Consider the following 22,251-nt stretch of genomic DNA (forward strand, 5'->3'; position numbering starts at 1 on the left):
AAAGGCCGATGCGTGACCCACCTGTTACTGGGAGACAAATGAGATCAATAAACTTTGGTCAGAGTAATGGGTTAAATCACAAACTAACTACCTTTATTTACCGATTTTAATTGACCTTTTTATATTAATACATTTCAATAAACATGTAACTACATATGTTTAATTTCAAGCTGAGTTTCTTCCACACTTTGGGAATCACTGGTCTAAAGCATAATGTAGTCTGGATGAAAGAATATACAGAAGTAGTTAAATAAGTGAAATTTGGTGTTGGAAACATTTTTGGGTGATTCACCATTATGAATGGCAATGAATCACTCTAAAACTAACAGTAAAGGCTGATTTTAAAGGAAGATTTACCATCTACTGCGAGTTGAGCTGAAGTTAAAAGCAATGTTAAAAACTGGTCATTCTGTATAGTTTAGTTTGTGGTTTTTTTTTAATCAGTCATAGATTACTGGTGTAAATACAGCTAGTTTATAAATTATTTTATTAATTATAGGAATTTGTTAAACCTGTATGAAAAAGTAATCACCCCCTATTGTTAAATCATGAATTAAATGTAATTAACCCCATTTTTTTATCAGAAGTTTGAAATAAATTTCATTATCTAGACCAGGGGTGTCAAACTCAAATTCACAGTGGGCCAAAATTCAAAACTGGAACAAGGTCGCGGGCTAACATTAATATTTATTGGAAAAAAATCTTCCTCCAGATTTAAGAATGAATCTCTTCTTATGGACTCAAACAAGTTTTGCTGAAAAACTGAATATGGAACAAGCAAAGCTTAATACTAAACAATATATATATTAGCTGTATAATACCAGTAGGCCAGCTCTAATAATAATTTGGTATGGCTTCGCGGGCCAAATGTAATTAGGCTGCGGGCCAGAGTTTGACACCTATGATCTAGACCAAGAGGTAAGTGAAGCAGGTAAAAGAAAGGCATTTCTAAGGCTTTGGGACTCTAGTGAGCCACGATAAGACCCATTACCCAAACAGAAAACCTGGAAGTGTGGTGACCCATCCCAGCAGTGGCCAGCCTACCAAAATACTCTTGAGTGCATTGATGAGGAGTTCCCCAGAAGTTCCCCTTTCCCCCAGAGCTGCTTTGAAATGCTTCTCAGACTCGCTGAGTGACCCAACCAAAGCCAAAACTGAAACCATTATAACGTCAGCAGCTTTGGTGGCACCTGCACTAAAACATGCACTAACATGCATTTAAATAGACACAATTACACTTTGAGTCACGTACAAACCTTAAAGTAATTTTATTTGTCGTTACATGAAATGACATGAAAACAGAACATTTTGGCAAAGGCTTGAGATTATGTTGTGACGGAGCCGGCGTGGTTTGAACCTGCACATAATACAAGAATTTAGAAACTTTCCACTGGGCAACATAGATCCAACAGATCCTTCAAATCTTCCAGTTCCTGTTAATCCAGTGTAATAATTTAAATGACGTTTTAATTTAAAACAAATAATGTTATGTAAATGTGTGGTTTAAATAATAAAAAAAAGGATAACAAAGCTTGTCGACTGGTCCTGGAAACATTCGGACTTGGCATTAGGACTACAAACATGGCTGCTGCAAACAGCTTTGGTCATCGCTTGAAATCTGCTCCAGTCCTCCTCCACCATGATTCACCCCGTCATCCTCCTCCTCTTCTCCCTTTGTCTGCCTTTCGATGGTGCTGATGGACAGCACAGCCTGACAGCCCTCATCATTCCTTCTCTCCTCTCCCGCCTCCCCATGTGTTTCCACTTGCTGCCGGATGCCATTTATGCCATTGCCCACCGCTCCATCATCTCCCCCTGTCTCCGTCCTTTTTGCTTTTCTCGTAAACCCGTTTCTTCTCTGCTCATCCTCTCCGTCCTTCTCCTCAGCCTCCTCTACCTCGTCTCCCTCCATTTCTCCCGTCCCCATTTCTGCTTCCAGCTCATTTCCTGCGGCAGGACATTTGTGATCTCTGTAATAGCTCTGCCTGGTGAAGCCCTTGTTGCAGGTGGAGCAACGGAAGCGGTAGTTATCAGTGTGGGACTGCTGATGCTCGAGCATGTGAGCCCTGCGGCTGAACGCCTTCTGACAGAACAGACACTTGTAGGGCTTGATACCTGGAAAAAAGTTCATGTGATGATGCATTAAAATATTCGCATATACATACTGTATCTGGAATACAGAAGATCCCTAACAGTGCTTCTTCATCTTTTTCCTCAAAAATATTCTTGGTGTTATCCACTCACCAGAGTGTGACAGGATGTGGGCCTTGAGTTTGTCTGGTCTGTTGAATTCTTTGGTGCAACCGACATGTGTCCTGATGAAAATGAGAAAAACAAGAGTGAATAACTTTTAGAAAAGGAAAAACAAACAGAAGAGAACAGGGCTTTCCCACTTAAAGGTCTCACCTGAAAGGACACTTGTATTTCTTAAAGGGTTCATGAATGAGCATGTGTCGCTTCACTTTGTCTTTCCTGTTGAACGTCGCCTCACAGAGGGAACATTTATATGGCTTTTCACCTAGAAAATGGAATCAGCATTAAACTTACGCCTAAGCTGTATGCACAGCGAACAAAATCGGGTGTTCACATCTCATGAGATGCTAAAACCAGTCTAGAGTCACTGCACATCTGCAGACCACCTTACAACCCACCCCTCTCAGCACCTTCTTATCATGCAGCCTTGACTTAATCGTTACCTGTCTGTTGTCTGCTCTAGTCTGTCCTGTTATTCCAGTCCCATAGTCTTCCATTGTATGTATCTGTATATATTAGAGCTATTTTGTAACATTGTAATACATTGTATTAATAGTTGCTGTTCTTAGTCACTTGGAGCAACTGTGACCACCTAATTTCCTCTGACATTAATAAATACCTCCTTCATAATAACTGAACAGAAGGGAAACTGTGCATGTTTTGCATATAGTCTGCGGTGCATGAGGTCATACAACATAGCCAAACAGATGAAAAGATAACCTGAGTGAATCCGTGTGTGCAGTTTGAGGTAGTGCTCCGTCTTAAAGGCCTTCTTGCAGATCTGACACTTGAACCTGCCGCCAACGCCGTGAGTGGGGAGGTGGCGTCTGAAGTATCTTTCACATGGGAAGACCTGATGGTCGCAAAGGGCGTGAGTCAGAGACTGAACTGACACGGGAAACAAAACGCCTCAAACAGCTCAAACCTATGTTCATGAACTAAACCATTCAAGCCAAGTTGCATTAGGCACAGGGAATCTGAAGCCTACTTTAACATGTGCATACACAGTGAATAAAAGGTGAAACGTCGGGTGTGTCATAGTGTACCTTTTGACAGTGTGGGCAGGGAAAGCTGTGCGATGCAGTTAGCAGGTGTTGCTCTAACGCTTCTTGCGTAGAATATCGGCTTTGGCATTTCACACATCTGAAGGAAAAACGTAAACTGTCACTGTTAACAAATCCTATGAAGAAGCGCATTCAGTCTGACAACTGTAGAAATGACTAGTAGACATGCAGTTCAGAGTAAGACGTGATATATAATTTTTGCTACAGGCAAAAGTACAAGTGATTATTTACAGCAGCAGAACAGTGAACGTGAGACCTGCTCAAGACAAACTATGCAACAAAGGAATATGACATATGTGTTATGGGATTTATGCAAGCAGGCTCTCTCCACCTCTCCAAACTTCTTCTCTCTACTCCTTCCACTCGAGGATAAGTGCTTGAGCTGACCTGTACACGGTGGCCTCCTTGCGTGTATTTTGCTGCGGGCAGAGGGAATGGGAGTACTGGTGGAGTCCCAGCTCAAAGAGCGAGGGGAACACCTTGCTGCACAGGTGGCAGCGGTAGGTCAGTTGCTCCTGGTGCGTCCGGATGTGTTCCAAAAACTGATCCAGAATCTGGAAGGTCTGGGAGCATGATTTTAACACACACTTATAAACCTGCAGGAAAACAGTCACAAAGTCCGAGTGACTAACCCCGTGTGTGTCTGGACGTTTTCAGTCAATCCAACTCATCAGCACAGTTTTCTAATGTGTACCCATCATGTCTTTATGACTCACCTGCTCCCCCTTGTGTTGGGTCAGGTGGGACTTGAGCTGGAAGTAGGTCTTAAACCTGCTGGCGCAGAACTGGCACTGGTAGGAGCTGTCTATCACCACGATCTGTTTGGTCTGAGCCGGGCACTGCTGGTTCTGCCTGCTCTGCACATCCTCCACTTGGCTGCCCTCTGGATCAGCCCGAACCTCGGCCACTCTCTCCTCCAGCTCCCCAGGTGCTTCTGCAGTCAAGCAGTGAGTTAACAGTGAGGGCTGTGAGTGTCCACATGTGTCAAGAAACCATAACAATGAAAAGACAGTAGAGGCTGATTTATCAGTGACAGTCACTGTTACTGACAAAAACAGACTTCTTGAGGAACACCGCCACACCTCTACAGCTGAGGGACACAGCAGCAATCTGCCCGCCTGATTTAAACCTGGCTGCTGTCACATTCAACGTTATCTCCTTAGAATCACTGGAATGATTTCACTGATGCTGCTATTTCTGGCTCGCTCATTCACTCTGACTTGGTGTCAGGCAGTGTCAGCGTCAGACCTATCAGCTGTCATTTTGGCGAGGACTACAAAGGAGGCAAATGTGCTGAGTAGTACTGAGCTGACTGCTTTGCTCCAGGAGTTCAGAGCGTTTGCCTAGAAAGCTCCTACTTAGATGTCACAATATTAAACAGTAGAACTTTATCACAGGACCTGAGGTGGTAAAGTGTCTGTGCCTGGTCATGGTCCTGACCTGGAGCACCACATCTGGGCTTGGACCCTGTGAAAAACTGCAGTTTGGTCTCAACATGACAGTCAGGTTGGTTCGACACAGGAAGTCAGTGGTACAAAGGGTCAGAACAGGACTTCCTGTGAGACTGGAAACAGTCCAGAAGTGTGCGAGGATGCAATCTCGAAGAGAAGTTTGACCAAATTTAAATCAGGTACATTTTTTACTTTACTTTTAAAATTGTCTCGTGTTGTAGCTGATCGTTACTTCTAACTTTACATAGCCCTTTTCTCCTGAGTTTCAATTGTTGATGTTCTGAATAACATTTTAAGCAAACTTTTTGAAATCCATTGATTAACTCGTGCTTATCTGGAAATCAGGTCGCAGTGGCAAAGTGTCCCAGATGTCTTTGTCGTCAGCAACATTTTCTAGTTCCTCTTGGGAGATCCTGAAGTATTCCCAGGTCAGACAGGGCATATACGGCAAGATTAACTAAACGTGACAAAATACCATGCAAGTACAATCTCCAAAAAGCGCTCATATGTGTGGTTAGTTTTACAGATGATTTACAAAAGCTGTGCTGCTTTCTAAACACAGGTGCAGTCAGTTCATTTAATATCAAATGCAAAAACATGCTTTTGTTCTGCGTCAGATATAAGCACAGTTAGCAAATGTTAGTAAACTCCCAAAAATACATAAAGGGAGAGTAAAACAAGCCCAGTTTTGTACTGACAATGTGTAAGTAAACTGGGCCTTAGTCTCTTCAGTGGGTTCTGGATCTACACCGGGCTCTGCTTGCAGTGTGTTTTTCACAGTGTGCTATTTAACAGACGGTACCTGCTTGCGTTGGCTCCTCTGTTTGTGTTTCCTGCATCCCGTCCTCATCCCGCTCACTTTCCTGCTGCTGTTCCCCGCCTTCTTCTTCCTCACTGGGGGGCACTGGCACCACCTTTACTGTGATTGGTAGTCTAGACACAGTGCTGGCCACGCTCATAGGCCACACCTGTAAGATAAAGACAGCTGTTGTTAGTGTGTTGATTAAAATTTAAATACATCATGCAGATACCTCTATATCACAGCACCTTGTGTGTCTGCATGTGTTTCTTCACATTGGACTTCTGCGCGAAGGCTCGGCCACAGACGATGCACTGAAACGGTTTCTCTCCCGTGTGGCTGCAAGAGGGAAATTGTTTTAATGAATCCTTTATTTCAGCTTTAAAGTTGGTCGATTCTACATCCTGGAAAGCAACTCACCTCCTAATGTGCTGCTGGAGATCAAAGTTTTTCGAGAAGACTTTGTCACAGAAGTTACATTTGAGCTTCGGACCTTTTCCCTTGAGCTGCTCTGCTGAGGAGTCCAATTCAGACAATTAATACAGTTTATATAAACAGTTAATACAGTTTATATAAACATCCATCATGTTGTCTTCTACAGTTCCATTAGATAAAAACTGTAGCCTACAAATGTAATCTTTTTCCACACATACCTGCGACTCCATCTGAGCTTTTTTTACAGTTCCTCGGTCGCTTGGGAACGATAACCTTTTCAAAGTCACCCAGCTCCGCCATGCTGGCAGTGATGCTGCAGGTCTTGGTTTTGGTGCCCTGCTTCCCGGGGCTGTACACGGGAGGGGTTGTGAACGAATGACTCTCCACACCCTGACTGGGCACCTGAGGAAGACACGCATGGTCACAGAAACTGGAAACGTATCATTTTAACCACTGCGACGGCAACCAAACAGCAAGCCTCACTCACTTGCACAGGATGGAAAGGCTGCAAACCCAGTGTGTGGATCTCAGCTCCACCCCCGCCACCCCCTCCACCTCCGACCATGTGGGGCAGAGTGCTGTACACCTGCACCACTGAGTTGCTGTGGCTCGCCGGGACCTGGGAAGTGAGTGTCTGCTGGGTGGGCTGTGCAGGTGGCAGGGGATGGGAGGGCGGCTGCTGCTGCTGCTGTTGTTGTTGTTGTTGCTGCTGCTGCTGCGGGGGCTGCTGCTGCGGTTGATGAAGGTGATGGAGGTGGTGGTGATGGTGCTGTAAGTAGGACACACCGGCTGTGTGCATGCTCAGGTTACTCTGTCATAAAGGAAGCGCACAGATTTGGTGACAGGATGTAATAAATTCAAATGCTGGGCGTGAAAGAGAGAAGGAAGCAAACAGTACCTGTATGGGAGTCTGCATGGGGGCCATGGGCTGGTCGATGGAGGTGAAGGCTGAGATGGCAGACATGAGGATGTCATCGCTGACGAGCACGTTGCCTTGGACCAGAGTGTGCGTCAAAGGGGAGGGAGGGACTGTGATGTAGGTGGACACCTGTGTGAGTGCCAAGTTAAACAGTCACATCAGCTGCTTTTTGAATCATTATAACAAAATCTTTTTTCCTTTACAGTCCTGGCCTCTTATATAACGTATTTATAAAATACTTTTACCATCAGGTCAGCTTTACCTCAGACCATTACCTCTTTCCCACTTCTCCTTACATTTCTTATCAGTTTTATTACTGCTTTAAGCTCTGCACTCTGCACAACTAACTTATTAAACCGAGCAAGTTATTTATCACCCCCACAGATAAATTGCCCTTTTGCTTTTCTCACCTGTCTGTTGGCAGGAGTCTGCGGTACCGAACTAATAGACGGGACAGGCGTGTAAGCATTGGTGGAGGCCAAGGACACTGTGGACAGAGAAGGGGTGCTAGACTGGCACTGCTCCCTCTTGTGCGTCATGAAAGCAGGCAAAGAGTTGAACTGTTTTTTACACTTCCCACACAGGAACACGTCTTCGTCGTCTGTATAAAGGTTTTAGGCAGCAAGAAACAGCAGACGGGGGAAAAAAAGACACACATGAGTCAATTTTGAGGATCTTAATGCACTTTTGGACATTTAATGGGTGGTGATATTCATCCTTTAATGTTTTTGCAGTGATGCACTTGGCTTTAATAGCTATTTTAGCGGAAAAGTATTTTTCAAAGACTGCACACGATGACATCATTTCACAGCAAAAAGTGTGCACCACCAGATAAATTAAACTAGCAGTCGAGTCTGTCACGAGGACCTCATTTTGGTTTGATGAACCAGCTAATAGCTAACTAACTAATAACACAACCGTAATAACGTGTCAAATTCTTGCCTCTAGATTCTTCTTTTTGTGTAAGGTTTTTGTTATGTGACACAAATATGAGCTGCAATAACATCAGGATGAAAAACATGTGCTTATAAACTACTTAAATTGTTTTAACTGACATTTACTTAATAAGCTGATCTGACGACAAGACTTTTCAAGAACCTTGGTCTCTGCGATGATTAATCAAATTAAACTGAATCCAACCACCAGGGTCACTGACCGCCACCCAATCCACAAGGCACCGAACCCCTGTGGTACCTTTTGTTTGTGGTGGGCTCATTGTTGCTCATTCTGGCTATGCCTGGACAGGCCCCGTGGATAAGGCCTGACCACCAGGCGCTCTGCCTCAAGCCACATGTCTGACTCCATGGTTGGGCCTTGGTAACCCTCTCCTAGGCAGGGTAAACTGTTCTCTATTTTTAGTTCTTGGTATTGGGGTTTTCTGAATTGCCCTTTGTCTGATCCTCTTCCACACTGAAAGGAGCCAGTTGAGGTGATTCTGGCAAAAATACCTGCTACCTGAGGGATTTTTCCGACACATCCTCCCTTTAGAATGCACTGGGCAAAATCCAGGACAGAATGAAGAGAAATATCTCAGCTGGCTTAGGAATGTCTTGGTGTCCTCCTGGATTAGCTAGGAGAGATGGGCGGGCATCTCTCCTTCTGCCCAAAAACCCAGACCCAGATAGGCGTCAGAAAATGGATGGATGGATGACATGTCTCTTGACATAAAAGAATAACAGGACAATGACACAGCCTGTCCCACAGCTGTGCATGCTATTACATACCCATAGACTGGATTGTTGGCGTCCCAGAGACGTTTTGGTTGTTTGGGTCAGGAACACCTCCTTGGCTGTCTAGCAGTGACTGGACTGCCAGCACTGTCTGATTGTCCATGCCTGAAGAGTAAGAAGAAGAAGAATTCACCTGCTGCAAAGATCCATTTTAGTCTGATGCATGACTTACTGAAATGTCTAAACATGAATTAGTAGTTTTATCTAATCAACTGTGATCAGAAGCAATATTAGTGTGGAAGACTAACAGCTTTCGATAAGGATATCTCTACATCCACTTCAAATCTGCGTACAGTAATCTCCTGATACTGTACTCACTTACAATAACAAAAACAGTAATAATCCATTTACAACAAACAGGCTGTTAGTCCAGTAATATTACAAAGTCTTGTCATTAAGAGGGCCTGAAGGAAAGAAAATCACCCTGAAATGTAAATACATTTACCATCTGACTGCAATACGATGACTACGATTAATAATAAGCTGTCCGTTAGGTCGAAAAAGTGTTTAATCACTTTGTTTGTTTACATTCATACAGAGTCCTTCCTATGTGCTGTTTTCCTGATTGAAACAAAACCAGAGGCTTGTACGTGGATTTACGTTATTTTTCTGCGTTTCCGAATGGGCCTACATCAGTGAAATATCTAAAGTAGGAGCAAACGTTTTGGGTAACTGTAATTACGCTGCAAATAAATAAATACTCATACCTTCCAGCACCTCAAATATTGCCTGCGCCATCTTGTAGCACTCCTACTGGGTGGTAGGCGCTCGATTACTTATGGCTGCCTCTTGAGGTAACTGCTTAACTAAGGAAAATCGCTTTCACCCAGACATGTTTTATTATTATTAATGTTATTATTATTGTTGTTGTTATTATTATTATTAGTAGTAGTAGTAGTAGTAGTATTATTATTATTATTTGTGAGAAACTCTTCTCGAACGCGAGACCGGCAAGAAGAACTGCGGTTAATAGTTTTTTTTTTACTCCGACAACAACAAAAATGTAAATTTATATTAATTACAAACAACTTGCTTGACATCAGCCTAATAAACTAAATATATTTGCTTCAACTAAAATAAAATGCTTTATTTTCCAAGTTCCGCGAACGCGCTTTTCATCGATTTATCTGCGTTCGTGACGTGACAGACACCCGCTTCTGCCAATCAGAGCTCCTCGGCCCCGCCCCGCGAAAAGCGCACAGCTCGGACCAATCCCAACCGACTGCTTGGCGCACGTGTTGGTTTCGCGGCAAAAAAGATTTCGCGCGAAAACCGTCAGGGGCTTGTTTAGATGTAGATCAGCTGAGACAAAAACAACAATAAAGGACGATAACGGGGTAATGACGGCGTTTTAACGGGTGGATTGCGGCCGGGGTGAGCAGGCGAGGTCCACCGATTGTTATGTTAAACCGTGCGCTTGTTTTTCGCCGCTTTATGTGCTTATATTTCCAATTTTGTCGGACTGCTTCCTGCGTGCCCCAACAAAACAAGGGGATTGAACAACTGCCGCTAATAAGTTAGCTAACATGCTAATCTGCCCTATATATTCATATTCGACCACATCTATGTACTATCCGCTGGACTGATGCTCGCTTTTATAGATATAGTCTCAAAGATGATTTTAAGTTCCCGTGATGCTTTTTTGCTGCGTGGATATTTTGTTCTCATCGCTCACTTCTGTAAGCTGCTGTAAAGTTTTAATAGCCTCTTAACTTCGCTCGGTGTTTAATACAAGGAGAAGTAATATTGTTCTACCGGCGTGACCTGCTAGTTTGGCGGCTGCTCGAGTTTGTTTTGTGACCCTGTTCGAGTCTTTGTCATTTGGTTGGAAGCTAGCTCGTTAGCCGGGGTGGTAGCTGTTCAGGGGCAGTGTGGCCAGGCCTCGGCTCTACTGTACTGACAGGAGAGATGAAAACAAAAGGTTAGCTTGCTCCCTTTGCTAGCTTGCCTGACTGGATTTCTCCCACGGCCAGTTTCGGACTGGTTCTCTGATAACTTATTCGCGGCGGAGCTTTTATAGTATGCATTTAGCAATATTTCATGTGCCAAATTTCCTGTTTGGCAGCACACCCTGGCTTGCTGTTTCAGCCTCAGTCTGAGTTTTAGGACGTGGCTTTACATTGCTGTGGTGTAATCAAAATGTGTAACAAAATAAAACAGTTTATGAAATGTTCCACCTGCTAATGAACTCATTCGAGACAGTTTTCACGAGAATTCACCCTTGTTGCCTTTATTCACAAAAAAATGGCAGATGTGAGTCGGTGCTGATACTGTCATAACAGCACCTTAGTTTATAACTACCACAACCACCGCCACCCAAGTCCAGTGAAGAGGGGCTCCTGGTGACACACTGCAATGTCAGAGACTCTGATAACAGGGCAGACATCGGAGGATCTGTTAGCAGACTTTGAGACTTTGCTGAACTCTGGGAGTATCAACTTGGACGAGGACCACCAGATAGTGATTATCACCAGCCCCAGCAATGAAGGACTCCACCCAGCCCCTGCCCCGACGAGCACGGGGGAGATCCTGCTGTTCGCCACTCCGCAGGGCCCAGCTGACGTAGGGATCCAGGACAAGAGGAGACCGTCTCTGGGAAGGCCACCGGTGAGGAAGGGAGGTGTGGGAGGAAAGGGGAGAGAGAAAGTGAAAGAGCAATAAGGGAAGTGGTTAAACTGAGGAGTTGTTCGTTTACATACTGCACGTAGCAGAGCTGCTGTAAGTTACCCACCTGTTGCTGGTATCATTTTCACATTTCTCTGCTCGTAAACAGTGCGTGTCTGTGTCAGCAGTTAGTCTGTTACTGTCTTACGTCTGTTTCTTACTCCAGACGTGTGTTCCTTCAGGTAAAAAGGAAGTTGGACCTGGACAGTGACCATCAGTATGTCAGCACCACTCGACCTTCCACAGGCCAGGCACCGCTTTCCACTCCTGCTCCTCCCAGAGGTACAGCTGACAGCCCACACCCCGCTCTAAAAAATCCTCGCCCACACATCCTTGCTCACCTTTGCTCTCAGTCATTGTCATAAAAGCAGCTGTTCTTTTATCAGCGCGGCCTGTCATCCTGTCTCCTCCAGGCTGGCTGTAGTGAGAGAAACTTACAAATATCTTTCTATTCAAATAATGGAGAGACTGTTTTTTTGAGAATGGAGCAAGAGAAGAGGCGTTGCGATTTATCAGTTCATTTGATCCCTTTCATTTGCAGTATTTGGGCTCACTGCATGCACCAAAAGGATCAAATGATGGACTTGAAACGGAAAAGCTACACGTGACACACACATTATATTAATTGGTATAATGTAGAAATATGAGTCTATCCCTCATGCAAGATAGACTTCTGAATTGTTAGAAATGCAGTCCATGTGGATTTCCACTGGGATCTGTTTGGAAGGAGATGGATGCAAAGCAACTTTGCATCCATAGCAGAGAGGAGCGAGGGGGGAATTCTTTATTTTTATATACCGTATTTTCACGACCATAAGGCGCACTGTGCTAAAAGGCGCAGTCTCAGTTATGTGTGCCATTACTGTATTTAACACACACATAAGGCGCACTGGACCATAGGGCGCATACAAGTACCGTATGCGTATTTAAAAATAAAGCGGGAGCAAACCTGAATTCGGTACCTTACTCACATTTCTAAGGCCGGTAATCGTCATCATCAACAACACACAAGCATACAAGTGTGCGTATTTAAAAATAAAGCAGGAGCAAAACTGAGTTTGGTACTCACATTTTTATCATCAATTAAACCCATCGAAGTCCTCATCCTCTGTGTCTGAATTGAACAGCTGCGCTAAATCTCCATCAAACATGCCAGGTTCACTGTCTTCACCGTCAGAGTCACTTTCCGTGCCGTGCGGCTCCTCGGAAACGATGCCGGCTTTTGCGAAAGCTCGAACAACAGTGCCAGCAGACATGTTAGCCCAAGCATCTACAATCCATTGGCAAATTGTGGCGTAACTCGCCCGGCGCTGCCTTCCACTCTTAGTGAAACTGTGGTCTCCACCGGTCATCCATCGCTCCCAGGCCGCTCGCAGCCTTACTTTGAACGGGCGGTTCACACCGATGTCCAGCGGTTGGAGTTCCTTTGTCAGGCCTCCCGGAATGACAGCAAGCTCACAGTTCATTTGCTTCACAAGTTTTTTCACATCGGCTGTGAGATGGGCACGCTACCGTGCTGGTCCCCTTCTTCTCCACAGTGTGACTCACCGGGATGTCAAAAGTGAGCGGGACCTCGTCCATGTTTGTGATGTGGCTGGGCTGGATGTTTTTGTCCCCGATGTGTTTGCTGCAGTAGGAGCGGAAGATGGCCAGCTTTTCCTTATAATCCGCTGGAAGTTGCTGCGCTACCGTAGTCCTGGTCCGGATGGAAAAATGGCACCGTTTCATAAAACGAAAGCACCAAGACGGACCTCCTTGGAAATGTTCAATGTTCATCTCTTCAGCTAGTGAAACTGCTTTTAGCCGAATGGTGACCGTCGAAACGCTTCTCCCGCTCGCTCTTTGCTCGATGATCCACCGCTCGAGTCTTTCCTCCAACTCGGGCCACCTCGCCTTATGTCCGCGGAAACTCAGCTGCGTTTTCTTGACCTGCCGGAGCTTGTTTTCCAGCTTCCTCCATTTGCGAACCATCGATTCGTTAATCTTAAATTCTCTCGCCGCTGCTCGATTTCCATGTTCCTCCGCGTAGCTGATGGCCTTCAGTTTAAACTGTGCTTCGTAAGCGTGTCTCTTTGCCATTTTCAGGGTTGTTAAAACAACGATGTCCTGCATAATGCACATACCTGTTCTTTTATACAGGTATGTGCGATTGTCCCGGTATATACGATCAACGCCCACACTTCACCCTTTAACGTTCTCATGGTGTTCTCTACTACGTCCTCCTTACAACACATAGGGCGCGCCGCACTTTTTGAAGAAAATCTAAGACTTTTAAGTGCGCCTTATGGTCGTGAAAATACGGTATCAAAAGCACAGTGGTTAGCACTGTTGCCTCACAGCAAATGTGTCCTGAGTTCAGTTCATTCCACCATCAGGCCAGGATCCTTCTCTGTGGAGTTTGCGTTTGTGTTCTCTCCAGGTACTCTGGCTTCCTCCCACTGTCTGAAGACATTGTAGTCAGTGTGGGTTAGGTTAATTGTAACCCTAAATTGCCCATTGGTGTGACTGAGTGTGTTGTTGTCTGTCTCTATGTGTTAGCCCTCTGACAGACTGGCAACCTGTCCAGGGTGTACTCTGCCTCTCGCCCTAAGGCAGCTAGAATAAGCAGTAGCAGAAGAGAATGGTTAAGTTCTTTTGATGCTGAAGAGTCCCATTTTTTTAAAGTGACTGATAATCTTCATTTGAACCTTTTGCCCACCGCAAACCGCTGTCTCAGCTTACGCTCTAGACCAGTAATATGTGCATTTCTTTTCATTCTTGTATGTATTCTCTTTCTGCCCAGTTCCTCGGACCACGGCAGAGAAGTCTCGGTATGACACTTCTTTGAACCTGACCACCAAGCGCTTTCTGGACCTGTTGTCCCAGTCGGCCGACGGCGTGGTGGATCTGAACTGGGCGTCTCAGGTGCTCGATGTTCAGAAGAGACGCATCTACGACATAACCAATGTCCTGGAGGGGATCCAGCTCATCTCCAAGAAGTCAAAGAACAACATCCAGTGGCTGTAAGTGTTCAAAGACGCCTAAAACAGCAAATGAAAGAAATCTGGGAACGGGAGCAAGAACTGTGGCAGAATAAATTTGAGTGCTTGGTGTGTGTGTGTGTGTATCTGGTGACCCTAAGCAGTCAGTTTTTCTCTCGTCTACCCCTGCAGCGGTAATCGCATTGATGCGGCTCTGGTTTCCCGCCATAAGGAGCTGCAGAGGGAGGTGTGTGACCTCACAGATGCTGAGGAGCAGCTGGATGAGCTCATTTCCAAATGCAATCTGCAGCTCAGATTGCTCACAGAGGACCCACAGAACAAAAAATATCCTTTTTGTTTTGAGTATCAGGTTGTCTGAAGTGGTTACAGAGCTCTGAGTGTTGCCGTGTGCAGACTCGTCACGTGTGCACAGCTCTGTGATCTCTAAGTGATGAGCTGTTAAACAGAAAGTGGCTCTGGCAGCAGCAGTGGAGCTGAGCTGGACACGTGATGCTCGTGACTTGTGCGTCACTCAGAAACAGATGTCAAAAAACAGATGGCCTAAACATTTACATTAATGAATATATGAAATTATTCCTTAATCGCTGAGTTCATCACGTTGGGGTATGTGCGCTGTCAGGACTTGAGGCAGTCGTTCGATTCCCCCGACCAGCTGGTTATGGTGATCAGAGCTCCACCAGAAACCCAGATGCAAGTTTCAGAACCCTCTGAGGTAAAAGCTTTGAAAACATTTTGCCCAGGTCACTGGACTCACTGTTGTTGGAGTTTCTGCTAATCTGCACATCTGCATGCACATCCCAGGGTTACCAGGTGTCGCTGAAGAGCACGCGAGGTCCGATCGACGTCTTCCTCTGTCCAGAAGACAGCTCTGGCGTCTGCAGCCCTGTGACAGGAGGCAGTCCCTCTAAACCCATTGCCGACCCTTCCCTTGTTCAACCTTCCACACAACCCACCGACCAATCACAACCCAGAACCTGCTCAACAGCCCTGGAAGTGGGTTTATCATCTCCAGCATCCACATCATCCACTGTAACAGCAGTGTCGCAACAGGACCCCTCATCACTGGTGTTAGGTGGCGACACAGGTGAGTGTTGTAAATAAACCACATTTATGTATTAATTTGTATAATTATCATCAGGAACTATTTTAAGGCCACTTCTGCGTAACACAGTCTGTTTCCAACATTTATATTTTAGCCAGTGCAGACAAAACATGAGGGGAATGTTTGCCTCACCTTTCTTGGACTGATATATTTCCTGGAAGTTTTTGAAGCAAATATTTGCTTCACAGGTAACCGAAGAAGGAGAACAGCAAATAGGTGGAATTAATAACATATCAAACTTGGCAGGAAGTCCCACAATTTTGCTTAAATTTCACCAAGGACATATGGATGGCGGCACACTCCACGTCTCATAAAGTGCCGCTGCACTAAAAATAGTTTATCAGAATGTATCTAGAAACATACAGGAACACATTAACATAAACACAATGTCAACAGTGAACATGTAACATTGACATGATGTCACAGTTTGTTCTGATTATATAGAACTTGTGAGGCTTTGAGTTTTATAATAATAGGGTTCCCAAAAGCTATATAGATGATGATAATCCTTCCCATAATATTGTCCATATTGATGTAGGATTTAACACAGCAAAGCATAACTACATCCTGTAATCATTATTGTAAAATTAACACATTTTAGTGCTAAAACCCCAAAAAGGTAAATGAAGCTTAGATTTCTGCTATTTCTGTTACAGATTTGACAAAGTAAGAATAAATTAAAACTACTACCAATTATCCCAATATATACATTTAGTCTGGCTCAGTTCAGAAACTTTGTAACACTTTTTTTTTTTTTAATAAAGTAGACACTTAGTCTTGTAATATGAGACTTTCGACATTTTGCTGTTGTGTCGGTTGGAGCGAGTTGTGTATTTACTAGAAATGGCATTTGCAACATGTCTGTGAAGGTTCTCAGTCATCCAGGTCATTGTAGTCTAAGGAGCTTGCAAAGAAAAGCGTCTGGACTTCTTTAAGTTGCTTGAAGACGTTTCACCTCTCATCCGAGAAGCTTCTTCAGTTCTAAGGTCAAATGGTGGAGAGTCCCAGATATAAACCTAGTGGGAGTTTCCCCCCACAGAGGGACAAAAGGACCCCCTGATGATCCTCTAATCGCCTGAGCCAAGGTGTGAAACTGGGTGTGTGTCCCAATCAGCCAGAGTTTCGGGTGTGTTCATTGTGAAACCTGGCCCCACCTTATCATGCGAATTCCTGAGGTCAGATGGCCCAGGATGTGAGTGGGCGTTAAGGCGTCTGGGGAGAGATCTCAAAACTGGATTATAGATGGCAGAGAGTTGGTGTCGTAAACCACCGCCTCTGTTCAAAGATGGTCGCTCACAGTGGACATAGATGGCTTCTTTCACTCCTCTTTCAAACCATCTGTCCTCTCTGTCCAAAATGTGAACATTGGCATCCTCGAAAGAGTGTCCTTGGTGACTCTTTCGAGACACTGTTTTCACTGCTGACACTTTGTGTCATCAAACAGGTGGCTTTAATTGTATTAATCAGTACTTGTAGAATGCAGTCATCCCCTTCCTGCTGTGCCATGTCAAAATGTCTACAGTGGAAAAAGCTTTGCTTGAGGCACTGCTGCTGAAGTGTTCCTGACTCCCATAGATAAAATATTATGCACACTGGTACCTAATGCAAAACTAAGAATAAATTGTTTTATTTATGGTCTTTAGCTTGGTTTTGATCATGGTAATGGACTTACTGTGCTTATTTCCAGCTCCATATTTTTTATTCTTGAGCTTTTCATGATTTATTTTGAAATAATTTTCACTGATCTTATACTGTAAGTTGGTGCAGCTCTTTAATCCTCTCTTTAATCTCTTACTGTTTCTTACATTTCTCTTTCTGTGACAGAATCCATCCTGGGAGGCGACCCATTCTCCAACCTTGGAGACCTACCTGATTTTGATCTCTCACCGCTCTCTTCTACGGACTTCCTGAACGGAGAGGGCCTTCCTCTCCCATTGGACGGTTTCATCAACTTGTCCCCCCCTCACAGTCACGACTACCACTATGGACTAGAGGACCATGAAGGCATCAGTGAACTGTTTGACTGTGACTTTGGTGACCTGTCACAAGTTTTGGGGGACGATTAGAAGTTAAAAAGCAAAAGAAGAGGAGCGCGTGGGCAAATGATTATAAATTCAGGCCTTCTCCTCAGTGATCTGGAGCTCCTTTAAAACAAAAAAAGAAGAAAAAAAGAATGGGAATCAATATTTTATGGACACATCATTATCAAAAATGTAGTGTTTTCATTGTGGGAGTTTGGAGAAATGTTTTGTGTATTGTTTTAATTGTGTTCCCCGAAATACCACCCTAACTAAAATCTCAAATAATTCCCCCTAAATTGTACAGCATATCATTAGCACTTCTCTTTGGCCATTCAAAAGTTTTAGACCAAGAGTTTAGCTTTAGAATAGCTATTTAAATTATTTATATGAATGTTATTTTCATATTTTGTACCTTGTGAGGTTTTTGTGTTTGATGTTTTTTCCCAAGCGGATTGTGCAGGTGTTTTGTGTGTGTGTGTGTGTGTGTGTGTGTGTGTGTGTGTGTGTGTGTGTGTGTGGCATTGGGACTCTTAGGGCTGGTTTCTAACACTGACATGTTATACCTCTTCAGGTTTGTTCCTCAGATGGCTCGGACTAAACGAGAAACTTCCGCACGCGTCCAGCACGTTTAGCCCAAAGCTGCTTCAGTGAGGCTAGCTGGGCTTTACAGAAGCATTTTGGCGTTGCGGTGTAGTTTATTATTTTTCTTTCACACCCGCAGAGATCATTAAAAACCCAAATTTAAAAGGCTTTTCCCTTTTAATGGTAACATGGCTTCATTGTGAGCTCCAAATTAGATTTGCACAGACCCAAACTCTACCACAGTCAGTGGATTTGGATACAGTGTTGCTGTTGTTAACACAAAGTAAAACTGGGGAAAAACTGTAGGAAACTGGAACTTAATAAATGGTAAAAGATTTACCACGACACTTTAAATTTCTTTTTCATTTTGTAAAGAAAACATCTGCACAGTAGTCAAGCGCTTTAAAGTATGAAAATGGCAAAGATAGAAATTCCACTGCATGACAAAAAAAATGGCCGCTTGCTTTGAAGGATCAATGTGAACTTAGCCTGAAAACTTAAGGTATGTTTTGTCAGTGTGCAGGAAACCAGGTGGGTAAAAACTAATACTGATTTGTTCTCTATTAGTTAGCTAAGCGTTTAGCCATAGTCTCAGGTGTTCGGAGCAGAGCAAAGTCTTAAATCAACTGTTTTGATGCAAAGGTGTGTGGGCGTTACGTAGGTTAATGGTAGATTTTTAAAGGTGTGTGTTTTAAAAAATTGTCGTTTAAATATTTTAGCTGTAGGTTCAAGTGAGTTCACCGGATGTCTGCAGATGGAAGTTCCTGAAACAACCCGACTGTTCGTGTCGTGTAGGTGGGGAGGAACTTCCAGCAGGTCCCGAACCCCGGACCTCCCAAACTAGTCATTGTTTTCTGGACGCGCTCAGTGTGGTTTGTTTGTCGTCCTGGGTGAATCAAAAGACAGCTGGAGCTTTACTTTTACCAATCCAATCAGTGTAAAGCAGTGACGACTCCAGGAAGGATTCTTGAGAGTTCAGAGCAGGCGCATCCTGTTATTGTTCAGTACATGCACATCGAGTCAGTTCAGAAAGTTGTTTGTGATGTTCATGCCTTAAATCCGTACCCAGTCAGGTCAACAGGGTGGTACATCTTATCTTAGGTGCGAGTGATCGATTCTGTGTGTCTTCTGCAACGGGCACACCGGCTTCACTGCACGTACTACTTTGTTTTATTTTTTCATTTTTTGTTGTGTTGTTAAGGAAACCATATTGATTTTCAGAAGTATGTGGCAATAACAGACATTTTCACATCATGTACTCAAGAGTATGAGATGATCATTGTAGTTAAAAATGTCTGTCGTATTTTCTCGTCCTAAGTTATGTAAGCTAACATTTTTTCCCCCCCTATCATTCTTTAAATATTGGGTTTTGTGTGCAGGTGCATGCGTGTGGAAAATGCACATTTTGTTTTTATTTTTTCGAATTTAATATTTATTTAAAAAGGGTACAAAATTTTTTTTGATCTGTTTTCTGTCAGGAAGGGACTTTTATTTTGTAAATCCGCGCAAATCATTAATTTCTAAATGTGCTATTTGTCAATTAGCTTCTTATTCGTAGCACGTTTTTAGATTTTTGCCGTGTTTTCTACTCAGTGCATTTTCCTGCCTTAAGCTGTTGTCCATGTGCAACCTTTGAATTGCCGTGTGGTGCCAAAATTTGAAAAAGAGAAGTCTTTTTTTTGTTTTGTTGTTGATTGATTTATCTGTAACTTATTTACAGTTCAGATTTAAGTTTTTGTCATGTTGCAGGCAACATTGCTGTTCTAAGGTTGTACATGAAGTATTTTGTAGCCTTTGGGTGCCTCAGTCTCATCCAAATGTTTTAAAATGTTGTAACTGCTGTCTTGTTTCCGTATATCTTCAAAATACCATCTGAGAGGTTTTCAACTGTTGTTACAAGCAACTAGACTCCTTTTATAACAGATGATGTAACACGTTTCGTCTCCGTGTTGGACTTCAGCTCCCATCTATTGTGTTCGCCGCCCTGCTTCACAGGACAAATGCAGCAAGTGCCTTGCTGAGGTAAAGCAGTAAGTTCCTAAAAATATTCAGATCAGGAAATCTTAATGTGTGACGTCCTGATTTTCCGCTAGTTGTATGTAGAATCTGTTTGATTTTTGTTTGAAAAACTTTGCACCTTCAGTTTAAACGCAAATCTTTTGCAATTGTAAGATTCAAAGCACGCTTAAGGGCACAAGTGGGATTTTTCTGAAACAATGGGCTATATTGAACTCATCATGAAATGACATTTGATCCTAGATTTATAACACTATAAAATGCACATTTTGAAAGGCAGATTTCTTTCTGTTGAAGTCACCTTAGAGTACAAAATAAAATCCAGATCTACTGACAAATCTTTAAAAAAATGATGTGGCTTAAGAGAACAGAAGTGAACGGAGTGCAGCCCTGACTAAGTTGCTGTTCTCAGTGCTGGCTTATCGAGAAACTTAACAATCTTCTTGTTTTGTTTTTTTTCTTCTTCCTTCATTCTGGTTAAAGTTTGTACTTGTGATTTACTTGTGGATCCCAATATGCCCTTTTGTATCGAAATGTCTTTTGACAAAATAAAAATAACTATTTTCATTTGAATCATTTGTGTCGCAAATTGTTTTTGTGTGATGTAAAGAAAATACGAGGTGTAGCTATTACCTAAGACTAATGATGCTTTCTTTTACATTAGGTAAGTCTTGTTATTACGTAGTTAAACCTTCACTAGTATTCTATTGAACCATGTTTGTTTACTTCAGAAGGCTGATTGTAATTTAGTACTATCAAAAACATTTCCCCCACAAAGGTTAGCAGTGGAAGTCGCACAGGAGCCACATAAAGTCTGTGCTATACATTTCTGAGCTAAAAAAAAAAAAAAAAAAAAATTTAGAGGTGGGTGGATCGATACCAACACTAGCATTGGTATCGGACTGATACTTTGTCGGTACTGATATTGGTAATACTGGCCCTGTATTTAGCTGCTATTGGATTGATACCAAACTTTGTAGTGTGGCACAGCACTACTGTGGCCACCAGACTGCTGAACACTGACCACTAACACTTCATAGACACTTCACTGTCACTTATCGAAACTACAACACGTATGCACTCCATATTGTACATAAATCCCATTTTTGCACAATATTCATCTGCTGACTTCTGTATATATATGTATGTACACCCATACACGTATACTATATGTACTGTATGTGTAGATGTATGCATAATTAGTAATGTGCATACATTCTTATATTTGTACATATATTTATTCTTATATTTCTCATATTTCTTATTCTTATATTTTACTTTGTTTCTTGTGTTTCTTGTATTTTGCACACCGCTGTTGCTTGTGAAGCTTGCACACAAGAATTTCACTCACATGTGCTGCACCAGTGTATCAGCAATGATGTGACAATAAAAGTGATTTGATACATGTTAAATGACAAGATATATGTGTTCAAATAGCATCAATTAACACACAACTTCAGTAATTTTTTTCTATGTAATAATTCTTCATAATTAAACAATAAGAACAAGTAGTCTGATGTCCTGTAATCATTATGATGCTATAACTTGAACTACAATAACACCTTAAGTTTTTGTACAAAGTATCGGTATCAGATCAGTATCGTAGACGCCACCCTGAATTTTATCAGATCGGAAAGGAAATCAGTGGTATCACATGTCATTAGTTAAACAATGTGTATTTGTGACCTGGTAGTGTAACAGGCTACACCCTCAGCATTTTCCAAGTGGCATGTGAGGAATCTGGGTTAGACTGGCTGTAGATCAGTCCTGAAGTTAGTGATAATCTGATATATGCACAAACAGGCATTTCTCTCAACTCCCTGGCATTTTATACTGTAGTCAGAACATTCAAAATAGGCCTACTTCTTTTATGAGCAGTCACTGTTTAGACGGTGACTTTTTCCTCTCCTTTCTTGTAGTTTGAACTCTACAGCCAAAGCAGTCTTTAAATGACACAAGGCAAACTCTGCACTTGCTATAGTCTGAAGGCCTCGTATGACTTCACTTTAATTAAACAGTGAGGAGACAAGCCACAATGAAATTGCTCAAATGTCCAATTAGTTTTTGAGCTTTTGAAAATGACGACACTCTGCAAAAATGGCTGTAATTCCTGAAGGGTTCAGTCCTTTATATTGACTCTAAAGGACTTTAAAAATATATCTTTAGTTCTTTGTGATATAAAAATGATAAATCATAAATGTATTCATCGAATCCTGCAAGTCCATCACCACACA

General features: G+C 42.9%; 2 protein-coding genes across 5 annotated transcripts; one reads left to right on the forward strand and one right to left on the reverse strand.

The window, feature by feature from the left end:
• Positions 1 to 1,244: 1,244 nt before the first annotated feature.
• znf341 (zinc finger protein 341) lies at positions 1,245 to 9,479 on the reverse strand. 4 transcript variants are annotated; one of them, XM_026154774.2, is made up of 16 exons: positions 9,359 to 9,479; positions 8,646 to 8,756; positions 7,332 to 7,522; positions 6,901 to 7,050; positions 6,490 to 6,813; positions 6,221 to 6,404; positions 5,988 to 6,078; positions 5,816 to 5,906; positions 5,571 to 5,736; positions 4,034 to 4,251; positions 3,705 to 3,913; positions 3,300 to 3,396; positions 2,974 to 3,106; positions 2,407 to 2,518; positions 2,245 to 2,315; positions 1,245 to 2,115 (listed from the first exon to the last, which is right to left on the reverse strand). In XM_026154774.2, exons 1-16 carry the CDS (start codon positions 9,387 to 9,389, stop codon positions 1,574 to 1,576), a joined length of 2,721 nt encoding a protein of 906 aa, XP_026010559.1. In that variant the 5' UTR covers positions 9,390 to 9,479; the 3' UTR covers positions 1,245 to 1,573. The 4 variants fall into 4 exon arrangements, with proteins under 4 accessions (XP_026010559.1, XP_026010560.1, XP_026010558.1 ...); XM_026154775.2 differs by having other exon boundaries at positions 3,705 to 3,880; positions 5,988 to 6,081; XM_026154773.2 differs by having other exon boundaries at positions 5,988 to 6,081.
• Positions 9,480 to 9,587: 108 nt separating this feature from the next.
• e2f1 (E2F transcription factor 1) lies at positions 9,588 to 20,590 on the forward strand. Its single transcript, XM_026155241.2, has 7 exons — positions 9,588 to 11,258; positions 11,498 to 11,597; positions 14,098 to 14,317; positions 14,468 to 14,620; positions 14,894 to 15,008; positions 15,098 to 15,380; positions 17,223 to 20,590. The coding sequence occupies exons 1-7, from the start codon at positions 11,007 to 11,009 to the stop codon at positions 17,462 to 17,464; spliced, it is 1,365 nt and encodes a 454-aa protein (XP_026011026.1). The 5' UTR covers positions 9,588 to 11,006; the 3' UTR covers positions 17,465 to 20,590.
• The last annotated feature ends 1,661 nt before the right edge of the window (positions 20,591 to 22,251 follow it).

This window comes from Astatotilapia calliptera, chromosome 20 (genome assembly GCF_964374335.1).
Source record: "Astatotilapia calliptera chromosome 20, fAstCal68.1, whole genome shotgun sequence".
Classification (NCBI taxonomy): domain Eukaryota; kingdom Metazoa; phylum Chordata; class Actinopteri; order Cichliformes; family Cichlidae; genus Astatotilapia; species Astatotilapia calliptera.